The 14934-nt window shown below is 40.4% G+C and overlaps 1 protein-coding gene across 6 annotated transcripts in view; it reads right to left on the reverse strand.

Annotated features, from left to right (window-relative positions):
• Positions 1–697: 697 nt before the first annotated feature.
• SCML4 (Scm polycomb group protein like 4) overlaps positions 698–14934 on the reverse strand; it is a 111143-nt gene continuing 96906 nt past the window's right edge. For all 6 annotated transcript variants that reach the window (XM_038396194.2, XM_043510769.1, XM_043510766.1 and 3 more), the window contains 2 exons: positions 11706–11851; positions 698–8231 (listed from right to left, as the gene is read on the reverse strand). In XM_038396194.2, coding sequence (XP_038252122.2) covers positions 8106–8231; positions 11706–11851 — 272 coding nt within the window. In that variant the 3' untranslated portion in view covers positions 698–8105. The remainder of the gene's footprint in view (positions 8232–11705; positions 11852–14934) is intronic.

Consider the following 14934-nt stretch of genomic DNA (forward strand, 5'->3'; position numbering starts at 1 on the left):
TAATGGATTCTCAATCTCTAAATACTACTTTAATACAAAGTATTGTTGTTAATAATAATAGCTGGCTAACACACCTCTCTAGTACACACGAGATCTTGGGTTTGAACCTCATTAGCACCACGGGATGGAGGGTCAGCTTCTGCTCTCAGTTACACTGGTGTAAATGTGGAGTAACTCCACTGAATTTACAGCAGTGGAACTGAAAGACTGGAATCTGGTCTGGCTTCTTATGGGGACATGGACTGGATGAGCCAATAGCTCTTTTCTGCCCTTCACTTCTAGGATTGCAAAGTGCATAGATGAATCAGGCAGTGGGTTGTGTGAGATAGAGGAATAGCGGACTAATGGTTTGGATCTTGATTTTCTGCTCTGTGGTGTAAAAAAAATGCACACAGGTTCCCCTTCACAGACTCTAGATTCCTAACTTCTGCCAGTCATATTTTACAGTAGAACCACAGAGTTATGAACATCAGAGTTACGAATTAACCAGTCAGTCACACATCTCATTTGGAACCGGAAGTACACAATCAGGCAACAGAAGAAAAGAAAAGAAAAGAAAAGAAAAGAAAAGAAAAGAAAAGAAAAGAAAAGAAAAGAAAAAGGCAGATACAGCACAGCATTGTGTTAAATGTAAACTACTAAAAAAAGGGAAAGTTAAAAAAAAAGATTTGACAAGATAAGGAAATTGTTTCTGTGCTTGTTTCATTTAAATTAAGATGGTTAAAAGCAGCATTTTCCTTCTGCACAGTAAAGCTGTATGAAGTCAGTGTTCAGCTGTAAACTTTTGAAAGAACAACCATAATGTTTTGTTCAGAGTTACGGACATTTCAGATGAACAACCTCTATTCCCGAGGTGTTCATAACTCTGAGGTTCTACTGTACATGTAATGTACAAGGCCAGATCCTCAGTTGGTGTAAATTAGTGTAATTCCAATGAAGTGATTGGAGTGATGCCAATGTATACCAGCTGAGAATCTGGCCTACAGCATCCGGTAGCATCTGCTTTTTGAACTTTTTGCGTTACTGTGTCATAAGAAAAGAAGAGCGCTTCTTCCTTAAGTACAACACAAACTGGGATCAAGTTGGTAAGGACACTCCGAAGTACTACAGCATGTTAGAAATGCAATGGAGAAAAGAGATTAGATTTGACAGATAGTCATTTTGTTCCACTGAGACTCAGGTGTGTTGATCAATTCTCAGTACTGCCATTGCAGCAAATACGCATAGTCAGAAAACACATTACGGATCAGGCAACCATTAAAGTAAGGAATACAATTAAACATCAATCTTTTGCCAGTTTAGATTCACCCAAGTTCAGAAGTTCTCTCTCTCACACTGCCTTACTTCTGAGTGCAAAGACAGTGACAGTTGCATAGCAATTACATTCTAAAATGTCCTTACTATTATTTCCCTTTGTCTGCAGCCCTTTACTGATTCCTGTTCTTTTATAAAGCACTTATAATGGGGAACTGGTGGCCTGTATTTTTATCTTTAAAAGAGAAGGGCACCATGATCTCTGCCCTTAACAATAACAATGGGCTATAAAGAAACATGGATATGTTCAGGAAAGATTCTATACAAGTCTGGAAGTAGGCCACAGATGACAAGGGGACACTAGGAAAACACAGGACTTCCTCCTCTTTGAAACCTGCTCTTCTTAGCTTCTGAGCCCTGCTTTTATTTTACTCACTTCACCACCTGCCTACAAAACCAGGCCAGTCTAGCTAAGCCACACACATGCCCATCATCCTTCTCCTGCCCAGTCTGAAGCACTGTTCTTGGCAGCTCTCCAGAAACTAAAAAGAAAAATACTTCAATAGCAAGTGGACTCTTTCCTATTGTCCTATCTGGCCTTATTATTTTAGTATGACACCATCCAAGAGACTGATACATTTGAAGCACTATCAAGTGCCATTACTATTAAAGTGGCTAAACGTAATGGGCCACTTAGATTGGTTTTAAACAGTTTTGTTTTTAAATTCCACTAAGGGTCTGATCCCAAAGTGCTTATGCTGGGAAAACTCCCAGTGGAGTCATGTATAAATCAATGGGAGATTTTGCTTGGTTCAATATTTAGAAGCTCTGTATGTAGAATTAGTGGGGAGGGATAGCTCAGTGGTTTGAGCATTGGCCTGCTAAACCCAGGGTTGTGAGGTCAATACTTGAGGGGGCCCACTTAGGGATATGGGGCAAAAATTGGGGATTGGTCCTGCTTTGAGCAGGGGGTTGGACTAGATGACCTCCCGAGGTCCCTTCCAACTCTGATATTCTATTAATTTAATTTGTCTTTCAAAACTGAGAACTCATCAAACATCCATGTGTATGTAACAGCCTTATGGAATGTTTCCTTCCAGCACGTGGCTGAAAGGATCCTACACAGATTCTGGTAGGCAGAGGGTTAACACCTCCCCCTCTCACACTGCCACCCAACCTGCACTTTGCTGACAAAAATGGGTGTATTAGCAAAGCTCCCTATTGGAATACTAATGGGCTTCATTAGCAACAGGAAATTATTCCCGGGGCAGCCGAGTAGATAAACCAGCAAGGAAGGAGTTGTATGGGAGAGGGCCTGGAGTAGGTTGGTGAGCTTTTGTTATTTCTGAGTAGATCAAGGGAGGATGAAATAGGCCTTGTGAGGTTCTGCTTACTTTAGAACTTGGCTGAAGCTCGCCCTGCTTTCTGGGCCAAGCTCTGGTCCCACTGAAGTCAATAGTAAAACTTACATTGGCCTGAGTAGGATCAAGATTCTTTATTTAGCCATGGATAAGGGAAACATTTTACTTGGGACTGCCGCTGAGAAAAGCCGTCTGTGTTTCAGTCTGAGTCTTAAAGTGCCAACATATTTTACTAGAACATTTCTTTTTGAAATAAGCTGCTTTCCTTGACTGCTAAACCTCAGACTGAAAGCCCTTTGCTTAAACTGCAAGTAACCTAACCTGCCACTTACACTTATGCTGAATCCAGCAATGTTGAAAACACTACACAAGCAGTGACTTATCTCCAACGCATCATATGAACTCACCCATCAGTTCAGAGCCAGGCACCTGGTAGCTCAGAGACTGGGAACAAAGAGAGACATCCTCTCAATTAAGTTGTGCATAGTTCTAATTTTGAGTTGATGGAATTTGCTCAAGCTGAGTAGTGTCAGAATAAGAGCTCTATCTTACTAGAGCCTATCACATTGGGGAAGAATATGTGATAATACCACTGCCACCACAAAAGAATTTACAACAAGAAGCATCACAGCTGTTTCTTATTAGCATTAGTACAAATTACACAAAGCAAATGGTTAGCAGACATGTTTCCATAATATTGAACTCATGGCAATGAATAAAAGTGATTCTTTTTCAAGTACAATTTTAGATTTCCAAAAGAAACCGTTTCCAATTGTCCATGAAGGGAGTGTGGATTAGGAAGCAGCATGTAACTATTGCAAGCACTGTAATCTGTAAGTACAGATTTAGAACCATATTTTGTGGGTATGGATTTTCCCATTTCTGCACCCCTGTTTGAACTACTGCAATATTATAAAAACTGTGACACTTTATGTGTTCGTGTGCTGCATTCTGGAACTCTTGCACTAAGGTTTGCTTTTGGAAAAGGACACAATTCTCCACTACATTTCCCTCAAAAGGCTTATTGTGAGTTATTTTCCTAATAGTCCCAAGTCCTTTGATACAGAAGAAGCATGTGCCAACAGAGCATTCTTATAACTAACTCCAAAGGGGAGAAAACCCCATGTGTAGAAACAGACTCAGTGTACAGAACCGAACATTTCACTATGGCTTACAAATAATGCACAGTATTCCTTGGACTGGAACACTAGAGGCATGAGTCTCTGCTCTGTTCCACTAGTCTCACACCAGTATAACTATTGACTTGAATAGACTCCCACCTGATTTAGGGCTGGAGTAAAGCCCATTGAAGCCAATGGGACTCTTTTCTAATGACATCAGTGGGTTCTTGATCAGAAGTAGTGTGAGCAGAGAACAGGGCTGCCGGGTGTCACCCATTCGGTTTGCACTCACACCTCTGATATCCCTCTCACCCATTTGGCAACCCAGCTGAATCCTCACACAACCAGCTGGGCTGCAGGGATGACCTGCAGTAGCTCCACCACCTACTGGGGGTCGCTTGGGCACTTGCTCTGCAGTTAACCTCACTGCCTCTCCACTCATGGCTCCCCCGTTGCAGCTGAGCAGGAGCAGTCCAAAGGCCAAATCAAATTCCTCTCTGGACATATCTTTGTGAGCTAAGGATCAACCCTCCCCCACGACAGTATATGGGGGCAGTATATGGCTCTCAGCAATGCTTTTGCCACAACCCGTTTCAAGGATACCTTTATGCATTGATCATCCTGAGCAAGACTGATAGTTCTGCAGAAGCAGCAGCTCCCCTTGCTGCCACACAAGAGGGGCCCAGGTTCAAAAGTAGGCTCAGCCCAAGTGGAGGCTGACAGCACTGGATTGCCATGGGGCAATTTATGGAGCTAATCCAGCCCTTGCTCTGGAAGGATGTATTTGTCAGTGAGGGAGAAGATGCCATGACAGCAGCAGTGGTCAGTGAGAAGGAAAAATGAATGAGCTGTGTAAACAGAACAGGTCGAATTGGTCAGCCATTTTAAAAAAAGATCAGTAGCAGGTATATTGGGGGACAGGCTATTTTAACTACAGTAGCTAAAGAACTCACTCACAACTTTCCCCAAAATTCTTAGACTATGCCTACATTTGTAAACAAAAGGGAATACTCATAAAATATTGAAATTGCTTGTAGCAAATATCTTTTGATCCAGCTATGATTCTTTTAAAGCAGAAAACAGACCCACATAATTGCTTTTAAGGATACATACATACACACACACCTCTCAGGATGGTTCAAAAGTAGAACTTGATTGGCTACAGTCTGAAGTGAAAGCCATGAACGGAACAAGAAGCAAAGTAATTTGTACCAACTATGTTTAAAAATGCATCTAATTTGGAAATGAATGACATGTATGTTCTGACTCTTTAGTGCTTGTTCAGAGGAAGTGGCCTGACTGGTTTTACACAGCAGAGCTATTTAACTACCATCTTTGACAAGACTTATGAGGGGGAAAGTTAGTTATAATCGCAATATTGCTTCAATAATGCTTTCCCCCTAATTGCCTTTAATTTCAAAACACACAAAAAGGAGGTTTTTTTGCTATATATTGTACTTCTGTGCAATACAATCAATGAAAACAAAACACCAAGGACAAAACATTAAACATCCTGACTTCAACAGTCTGTCATATTTAAAAGTTTAATATAAAAAAAATAGCACCACTGACTGTATATACAAGATTCATACAATGGTGTATGAAAATTCTTCCAGCACATTGGATGTAAAAATATCATTGTTGCTAACTAACTTATATATGTTGTTAGTATTGTCTCTGCCTTCTGATTACTATTCAGTTTTAATGGCTAAAAGAGGGGAAGAGAGAGGAAAGAAAGTATGTTAGGAGTAGAGCTGTGAGTAACCAGAACTTCTGTTCTGTGGGAAACTCCAGAATTTGAAATTTGGGTTTCTTCCAAATCAGAGCAAAACACTGAATTTAGAAATTTTATACAAAATGAATTTTTTTTTAAAATGGTTTGGGTCAATTAAAACATTTCATTCAAATTTGACTTTCTATATAATATACAATCAAAAACATTTTCAAATGGCAATGTTGTTTTGAAAACAAAACCCCAAAAATGTTCCTCCCATGAATGTCAAAAGTGAAGTGTTTCAATAATGGTGAAATGTTTGTTTCAGGGAGGTTTGCAAAACAAAATTTTCTCAAAATCATCAGGTTCCCATGGAAAGTTTAGATTTTGAGGAAACAGCATTTTGCAATGGAAAAAACATCCCACTGGAAAATGTTTGACCTGCTCTCTTTTGGAGTTAGCTATGTTACAATGAAGTGAGTTTTTGGATGGAAGGAACTAAAATCAGAAGTTTTTTTTTTTAAATAAGAAAGATGGGCTACATTGCAGAACGTAAGAAAACTAGATTGTCCTAGGATTTGCCGAGTATGACATTACAGATATATCAAGGTCTTTAAACTCTTTTGGGCTTACTTTAAAAGCAGGTCAAATAAGTAGCATTATTTTAGGTAAAAGACTTAACTTTTGAAAATGCAACAGTGATCAATTAACTGTATAACCGTCATGTTGGTGTGAACACATTTATGTCCCTAGCACACATCTGGTTGAGCAGATTTTCATTCTGTGCAACACAGACATAAAGCAACGCAGCTCAGTTTAAAATTCTAATCGTCCGTATGTTTAGATATTAGTATATTTTATACTTAGTATTATAGGAATTTTGTTTAACACATTTATTCAGGTGTTCATTTCAAAGGCATTTCAGTGTGCATACAGGACTTGTTGAAAACTGGTCAGTCATTTGCGGATCCAATGCTGCAAACATATAAGCGCATAAGTAACTTTACTCATGTGAATAACCCCGGTGAGTTCTATTAAACTACTCATGGGATTAAAATTTTTCACATTCATATGTGTTTTCAGGATCAGACCCTGAATTTGTATCTTTTTGTAGCAGGTTTATTCTAATGTTGCACATAAAAATGAGATTTGTTCTGCATGACATTTTTGGTAACATTTTATTCGACATGAACAGAATTGGATGGTACCATCTGATCACTGCCATGTAGAGGTTCAGGAATCCATTCTCTGAGACTGGTTGAGTCTGCTATCACACAGCCCTAATATCTCAAAGAGTTGCTAAAAAATCTGGACACTCATTTAAAGAGAATGCTGTTTAAGCTGAATGGGTGGAGGTATCCTTTTGATAAATCTCATTTTTAAAGAAGAAAATAAGAGCATATCCAACCCATAAGTAATCTCTTATTTTTTAAAAATATACTTGTCCTGGCATGGCTACATAGGATGTGGACAATCGTCTTTTTTTTTTTTTTGGTTCTTTTATGGGGCAGAAGGACATTTTGAATCCACTTAAATCCTAATGCTCAACACCTCTGCATATGTGCTGAAGGTTAACAAGATTACCCACAATGGCAGCTTCAGTCAGGAAATTAATCTAGAAAATCTACCTTTTAGATCCAACACAGTTGCAAATGTACAATGTGCGTTGTGTTTTCAACTTCTTTTTGGAGAACATTTCCACTGCACTCTTTTGCTTTTTTAAAGAGTGCCACAAAATATATGGCACACAGGCATGGCTGAAGGAAGGAGGCAGACTGCTGAGAATGCCAGATGCTCTGGGAGCTATCCAACCACTTTTTGACTAAACGAGATGCAGTGTGTTGTGGCATCCTATCAGGAACGCTTTCTGCGTTTTGGTTTTTCTAAACGGTGAACTAGTTGTCGGTGAGCAGTGAAGGGTTGATCATGCTAGGAGCTGCAGTTCCTAATTTGTGTGTATACTAGACGTAAAATCAAGATGGCTCAATCACATCCTATTGAAAGCCACCATATCATCAGCAGCTGAAGCCTCGAGTTTATAAGGATTTGTCCCTCTAGTGGGAAAACAAGGTACTTCAGTCTTCAGAATTTTTTTTTTTAAACTAAAGAATTTCAAGTTTTCCAGATAGTGCAAGACATGGGGTAGTGCCCATAAGACAACAATAGCTGACCAAAAAAACTGCATTAATCGGACCTTTTCCAGGCCTTTTATCTCATAATGCTCTTGTTCTTGGGTCTGCATTATAACCACACCCCAGACGTTGGCAAGTTACTAATTATGCCCCAGAGGCTGACAGGTGGCTAATGAGTGACTCTTCTACAGTCTCTCATCAGTCCTCAGCATGTGTCAAAGCTGTATTTGTTTCCGATTTCCCACTTCTGATTACAAAAATAGGACTTACTATAATCATAACAACAATATTAATGATATAAAATAATTATTGTAATTATATACTTTTTGGAAAATTATTAACACAGAACAGCTAAAAGACCCCATTGGATTAAAAAAAGGTGAAGATGCACAAGTATTAAAAAAGAAAGTCTTTGTTAAAAAAAGAGGGAAAAACAATTCACAAATTGATGAATTTCTATAAGGCAACATGTTACCTTTAGTCTGCTATCTTGGATTATGTTGGGCCACTGTTGAAGGAAATGTCAGAACTTTGCTTGCTTGAGTTTATCGATGTGGTAACAAAGTTTCAATGCTGGTCCTAATTTCAGCCCCAAGTATTTCATGATCATGTCACTTTTCAGTAACAATAAAGCATTGCCATCAATCTCCTGTTTTAAAAAAAGAGAGAGAAAAATCAAGATGTATAACCTGTGACCAGTGCTGAAAAAGTAAGAGAGCAAGCATTCCATTGCAGCTAAGACATCTTCCAGCTGCATCTTCAAATGGCTTCATTCAGAGTAGAGCTGGCTGAAATTTTGTCAATTTTAAAGTTTCATCAAAGCACATTGACGTTAAAACGTGCCATATCAGTGCTGAATATTAGCATGACTTCCATACATTGCATCGTTTCTGTTTGATGGTCAGTGTGTCTGTGTGATCCATGTTATACTAATGAAGCATTACTATCAAGCTTAATGTGCATGGACCATTATTGTGCTTAGTGCTGATCCGCAGTAAGATCACTTTATGATTCACTCAATCAGCAGTTGATGGTCAATTTCCACTCCTCCTGCCCCCACACACCACATTGGAAACCACTTTCTCCTTATCGCTTCTTCCTATCATTTTCGGAAGGTAAGATAAGGAAGAATCAATGTTGCATTCAAATATGGATACAACCAGCATGTGCATAGCATAAAGAAAAACAAACTTCTGGAGTTTAGAATGAAGTAAAATAAAATACTATCAAGTGACTAGAGTGAATCTGGCTTTTTCAAAATGTTTTTTTCCCTTTAACATTATTAGTATGTAAGGGTTAGAATTAAATTACATGACAAGAGTGTGCCAGAGGGAGCATTCATATTTAATTAAATATCCTGCAATAGCTATGTCCCTCTGATGAAAAAGTATGTTTGCTTGATTTCTTTTTATTAATACTGTGTCAGTAGTGATCTAAAACTCTGCAATAGCACTATTAGAAGATGCAGGACCAGATCCTTAGCTGGTGTAACTCACTGAAGCCAAGGGAGTTAGGTTTACTTACACTAGTTGAGGTCTGGCCCACAGTAATTTGGAGCAATATTGTAGACTACTGGAGTGTTTTTATGAGGGATTGGGAGCAAGAAGTGACACAGGTTTCTCAAGTACAGCCTGCAAGACTGCAATAGCATTTGGAGATAGCGAGCAGCTTCCAGCTGCAATAGGAAAGCATTAAGGCTTGTTTCTGCAAACACTTATTCCCGAGCATATTTCTCAGCATGGTGAGTAATCCCTAAAGGGGCATTAACCCTGTGGGTTGATTCACTAGGACTATTCGGAATAGCTAGCGCTATACTCAGTAATAAGGATTTGCAGGATCAGGCTGCTAGTGAATAAAAAGATTAAAACAGCAAAATGAGAGTGCGTTTCCCACTTCTTGGTCCCACTTCAGAAGCTGAAAATGTAGGCTTCCCCTCCCAGTAAGGTCACCCTCTCCAAGCAATACTGTCGAGTGGTAAGCTAACTTGAACAAAGCTAAAATAATCAATATGAAGAAGGTCTAGAAAACTATATGTGCTCACAATTACAATATCCATCACTGGAAGAGGCAGGTTATAATTCTGAATGAACAGGTTTAATGACCTTAAACATAAAGATTTTAGTCTCCTTCACATATGCATTTGTCAATTACTGATCATAATTAAACTATCAGAGCGTTGCATTGCTTTGCTCCCTTTTAGTTTGATTTTGCTACTTGTTAATTCTCCATGTATTCCTCCCTCATGTACTATTCTCTGCAAACTCTCTCTCTCTCTCTCTCTCTCCTTCCCTTCTCCCCCACTGGGTATCACTTTTGCTGTTTTCTTCTTGCTGAGAAGTCATTGCAAAACCGCACACACTCATTTCCAGAAATGCTACTGCAAGAGAGGTGTGCAGCTGATGATCTCACACCAGTTCTGCCCCCTTCAGTGACTCTATCAATTATGGGTTAGATTCCTCTGAGCCTGGACCCTGTTGCAGTGGCTCCAGATGCAGAAACTCTCCCTGGGAGAGGCTGCAGCACAGAAAACAGCCCAGGAGGTTGGGGGAATTGCGGATCCAGTGCACACCCCCAGTAGCCACTTTTGACAGAGTTACTGCAGAATCTTGGCCACAAGCAAGAGCTGCCTTCCTACATGGGAAAACACAAGGTAGGGCTGTGATGGTACCACTCACTGCCCTCCCTGTTGTGGAGATAGGGGAGTAGACTGGCTCAGGGGGATTATCTCTCCCTACAGCTGTTTAGGTGAATTTGGCACAGTAAGTATAAGTCAATCCCCAATCCCTGATGGTCACTTTAAATATAACAGGGCAAGAGATAGCACTGTCCTCATTCGCTTTTCCTTTTCCCACTTTCTCTTCATTGTACTGCCCTGCTACAACTGTGGTGTCACGGCTAAGATTAGTTGATTGCTAAAGCAATGATTTCAGGTGCTTGTTGGGCCTGTCAATGACATTAAGTGCATCAAAGTAAATTATGCTTCATAGAAAGATTTAACACACAGGAAGATATGGCTAAGGTTAATGGACTAATCACTTGTCTCTCCCCTCTGGGGTCTCCATGCTAATCCAGCTTAGATTTGAAGGTTGAAAAATTGCAGGGATATATATATATATTTCAAAGGCCTAATTGAATTGAGTTGTGCAGTAGCCTCACCCAAGCTCTCAGACCTATTGCATATTTTACAATGAAACTGACTCTAAGTATATACAACAGGTGCTGGGTACTTCACAATGGAAGATGTGACAAATTTTAGTGCCCATTTAGCTGGGTCTCTTTTGTCACAAATACTGTAGGACTATGGCACCATATAAAATCCTACAGCATAGTTCACCTAGAGGCTGTTGTGTCAGCACACCATGCTCCATGCTGTATAAGACAATATGTCAGAATCTGCTACATATGCAATAACAAAACAAAAAACGCCCTGATGCTTTTGTACTAGGCAGACTTGTCACTTCCTAAACATTCTTTTTTCTGGGACAGGGCGAGGAATAGCAGGGAAAGTCTGCACATGTTTCTGGGATTCTTCCTCACATTCACACCCGCTTCCCCTGATTTACATCTCTCCGCCCCAGTCTCAAAACCTTCCGGCAAGGCAACTTTCATTCAACTGCAGATGGCTAAACTATGTTGTCTACATTGCTGGTTTATACCATACTTTTGTCAAACAATTTATAGGAAAGCCATACGGTGTCTGTAATGGTCAAGGAAACTAAGTTAGCTCCTTACTGGCCTGGACTTCATTTAAACACAGTCCTGGAGCTAATTAAGATATGGCCTTAAGCACCCAGCCCAGGGGATTAGCTATAGAATGACATAAAGCATTGCTTTCCTCCAGGGGTTGAGAGAGCAATTCCTCCACACATTACTCTCAGCCTCTGCTGACACGAATCACCTGGTTGGACCTAGAAGTTCTTTTAATGTAGAGTTAAACTCCAACACTTGGATGTTAACATCAGCTGTGTCTTGTAAGCCGCTGAGCGCAATCAATTCCCCCTGCAGCCAGCCAGCGTTGAGGATGCTCCTTGCCTCACAAGATAAGGCTCTCACTTGGTAAAGTCAATGACCTGTAAACTCAGCCCAAATAGCTGGGTTACACCATGGACCGCTTCCTACGTACATGTTTTCTGAAAAGCTCCACGTGCGGACCTAACGCGTGAGGATCTGCATCCTTCACAAACCAAACCACATCATCAACAGTCCAGGTCGAAGGGTTCTTGCTTGACGGCCGAGCTGCATCTTGTCTTTCTGGTGAAGGACTTGAGGCTATGGATAGAAAAAGCCCATAACAGCACGTTACAACTTAATACCAGTTAACGTGTTTTGAGAGCACTTTGGAGTAGGGCAGCCTTACATGGTTCCTTTGGTGTTGGTGTTTGGGCTGGTGTGGGTGTGGGGGTCGGGGGGGGGGAAGAAGGTATTTGACTGCTTACTAGGACACTTGGTCCCAGCTGGTGAATTGTGTTAAAAATGATGAAATGCTCAGTCTCCTGCTGGGAAAGAAAAAAACGTACCAGCTGCCATGCTCATAACAGAGCAGCCACTACTGTCTGATCTGCAGGCAGCAGGAATATTGGCTCAAGAAGGCACTGCTCTCCCACCTGGAGATAAAACACCACAGCGCTAAACAAAGGAATTAGCCATCCAGTGCAAAGGCTGGAGGATGAAATGGGGATTTAGCAAATTGTTTGCTCTTAGCGTTCAGATATTTTGACTTATCCTGCAGCTTAAAAGAGCATTTCCATTTGATATCCTCCTAATCTCAGGCTCTCACGAAGCTGAAGGTCCCCAGTGATTGCCTATTTGGAGAGCTACTAAAATGTGTGAAGATGAACGTTGCACATGTGACTTTTTAATGGTATAAGCCCAGGATGATTTAAGGTCACTTCAGCCTGTTCCAGCCTTAAATCAAGGCAATAAAGGCACATTGGAATGAAAGTGCATTTATGTTTTTATTCCTAGTCTCTGAAGAATTATAAATCTCAGTAACCACGTGTATGCAACCTGCCCCTTGCCCCTCCTTCATGCTGCTGCACTATTTCCAGTGCTATGTGATGACATTAGATAGGAAAGCTGTTTACATTTGTTTATAGCTACACAAAGCAAACTTCACATTAACTGGAGGCAGCATATAGACTCATAACACATTAGAAGCCAAAACCGCGTCGTCTCTCTTTGTTAGAGCAGAATTTTTAATGAGTAGATATGAACAGTAAGAGACAAGGCACAACAGAAAAAGAACAGAGTAGGCAGGGGGAGATCAGAAATACCTGATGAGTTGAAAAACTGGAGGCCAGAGAAGCCCAGAGTAGTCAAGAGGGGAATCAGAGAAGCTCAAAGTGGCCGATTAGAGAAGATCTGAGACGTCCAAAGAAACACTGAGCTTGGAAAAATGTATAAACTCTGTAAGAATCCCACAGACCAGTGAGAGCACTATAATACATGTGAGCAAATGGAATGGGCTGGATCAGCGGCTCATGTAAATTGGTATCCCATGGATTTCAATGGAGCTCTGCTGATTTGCACCATCGGAGGATCTGCCCCTACAAGCAGAATCCCTGCCTAATATCCAGGCTGTGCATACTGGTACTTTTTTGCCACCCAAAATAACTCACAGTGTAACATAATTAGGTATATTTTTGAAATTATGAAAGATGGACTCCAATAAGCAGCAATACTATGGATGTGGAAATCTGACTGATGGGGCTTCGTACTGGGATTTGATGTAAATATCGTGATAATTATACTCTCATTTACTAGGTCACTCTTTTGGATATACAGGACAAAGAGTAGCTGCAGATCCTCTAAGAAGACTGCTAGTTTTCATGTTCATATGGAATCATGCAACTCTGGGCTCCACTAGCAGAATAAATGCAGTGCACATCTGGGATCTTTGGCATGAAGCTGTGAAGACAAAGCACACCAAACGAATGGACCATCTCTGCCAACCATCGGATGATCAGTAACATAGAATACATTGTCAGGGACAAGCGAAAGGAACAGGATGCATCTTGAAGGCAGAATTTCAGCTAGACAGAAATAGGTTCTCGTTATCTTAGCTGAAAACAGCACCAATTTCTATCCCTCTTGATCAAGGTGGATCCTTGCTTTCAGTCTAATACAGATATAGACATGCGTGTGGAGATACCTAGAAACTGCCAGTTGGCCGTTCAAATGGAAGGCTGTCAGTGGCCAGGGCAAACTCCGAAAAGGGTGGTGAGGTAGTGGCGCAGCGAGTCAGATGCACCTAGTGAATTTGAGAGGGAAGTTTCTATCCTGACACTATAAACTGTAGAAGACAGTATGACCTTGATACTGCTCCTGCTGGGTGATCTAGCCTCCATTGTGCTGAATGAGCATGAAAATGAAAATGTCAGGCAAAGCTCTGCTTTTGATTACATCAGTGTCAATATAAAGCAACCCCAGTGCATCTACACCAGTGTACATGAGGGCAGAGTATGGCCCAGTGACTCTTGCCTGATGTGCATTGCTTCTAGAAATGCCATGGAAGGGCAGAGGAGAACAGATGGCCCACTGGGAATATTGGGAAGTCTTTAACAGTATTAGCCATTTCTCTAATAAAAAGAAGGGGGAGGGTGGAGAAAAGAGAAGGTTGAAATGACAAGAGAATTCAATTCACCCCGACAATGAAACAATCAATAAGTTGAAGCTAAGGTTTTTAAGATAAAATATAAACGACCCTTTTAAGCAGACCGTATTGGTAGAACTCTTCAAGGATATCTGAAAAGCCGCAGAAATTTAAAATCACTCTTTCAAATTCCAAATCAGTAACAGAGCACTGATTTGAAAATTATTAACTGTTTTTCCCCCAAATATTAATATTTGAAATCCATTTCCCCCTGTGCTTCTCTGCTACACCCTGAATTCAGGGTTCTGTACTTCTCTGACATTAGTTAATGACATCACAAGCACCTACAACAGATTATTTGCTGACATTATCTGTCCTGTTTTAGAGCCAATTTACCTCTATTTATTTTATGGGGTTCATCACAGCAGTACCACCACCTCATATGAGTAAGCATTAAAATAACAGGGCCTTGTTGAAACTGGCATAATTTCCACACAAAATCCAGAACTCGGGTCTTGGTAAGCAAGTACAGGAAGATCTGTTTTCCATATGTTTTAGAACATTTTTCAAGCTTTTCACTCTGGCCATATAGTCTATTGATCTGGGAATTTAAAAAAAACCCCATAAACTTCTTCATTTACAAAAGCTTAATTTCAACAGACTTTATCACATGTTATACAAGGTGATTTGGTAACATCATTTAGTTGGAAGAATCCTACATTATAAACAAAACTGTTTGATGGTTGTATGATAAATACTG

The sequence above is a fragment of the Dermochelys coriacea genome, chromosome 3 (genome assembly GCF_009764565.3).
Source record: "Dermochelys coriacea isolate rDerCor1 chromosome 3, rDerCor1.pri.v4, whole genome shotgun sequence".
Taxonomy (NCBI): domain Eukaryota; kingdom Metazoa; phylum Chordata; order Testudines; family Dermochelyidae; genus Dermochelys; species Dermochelys coriacea.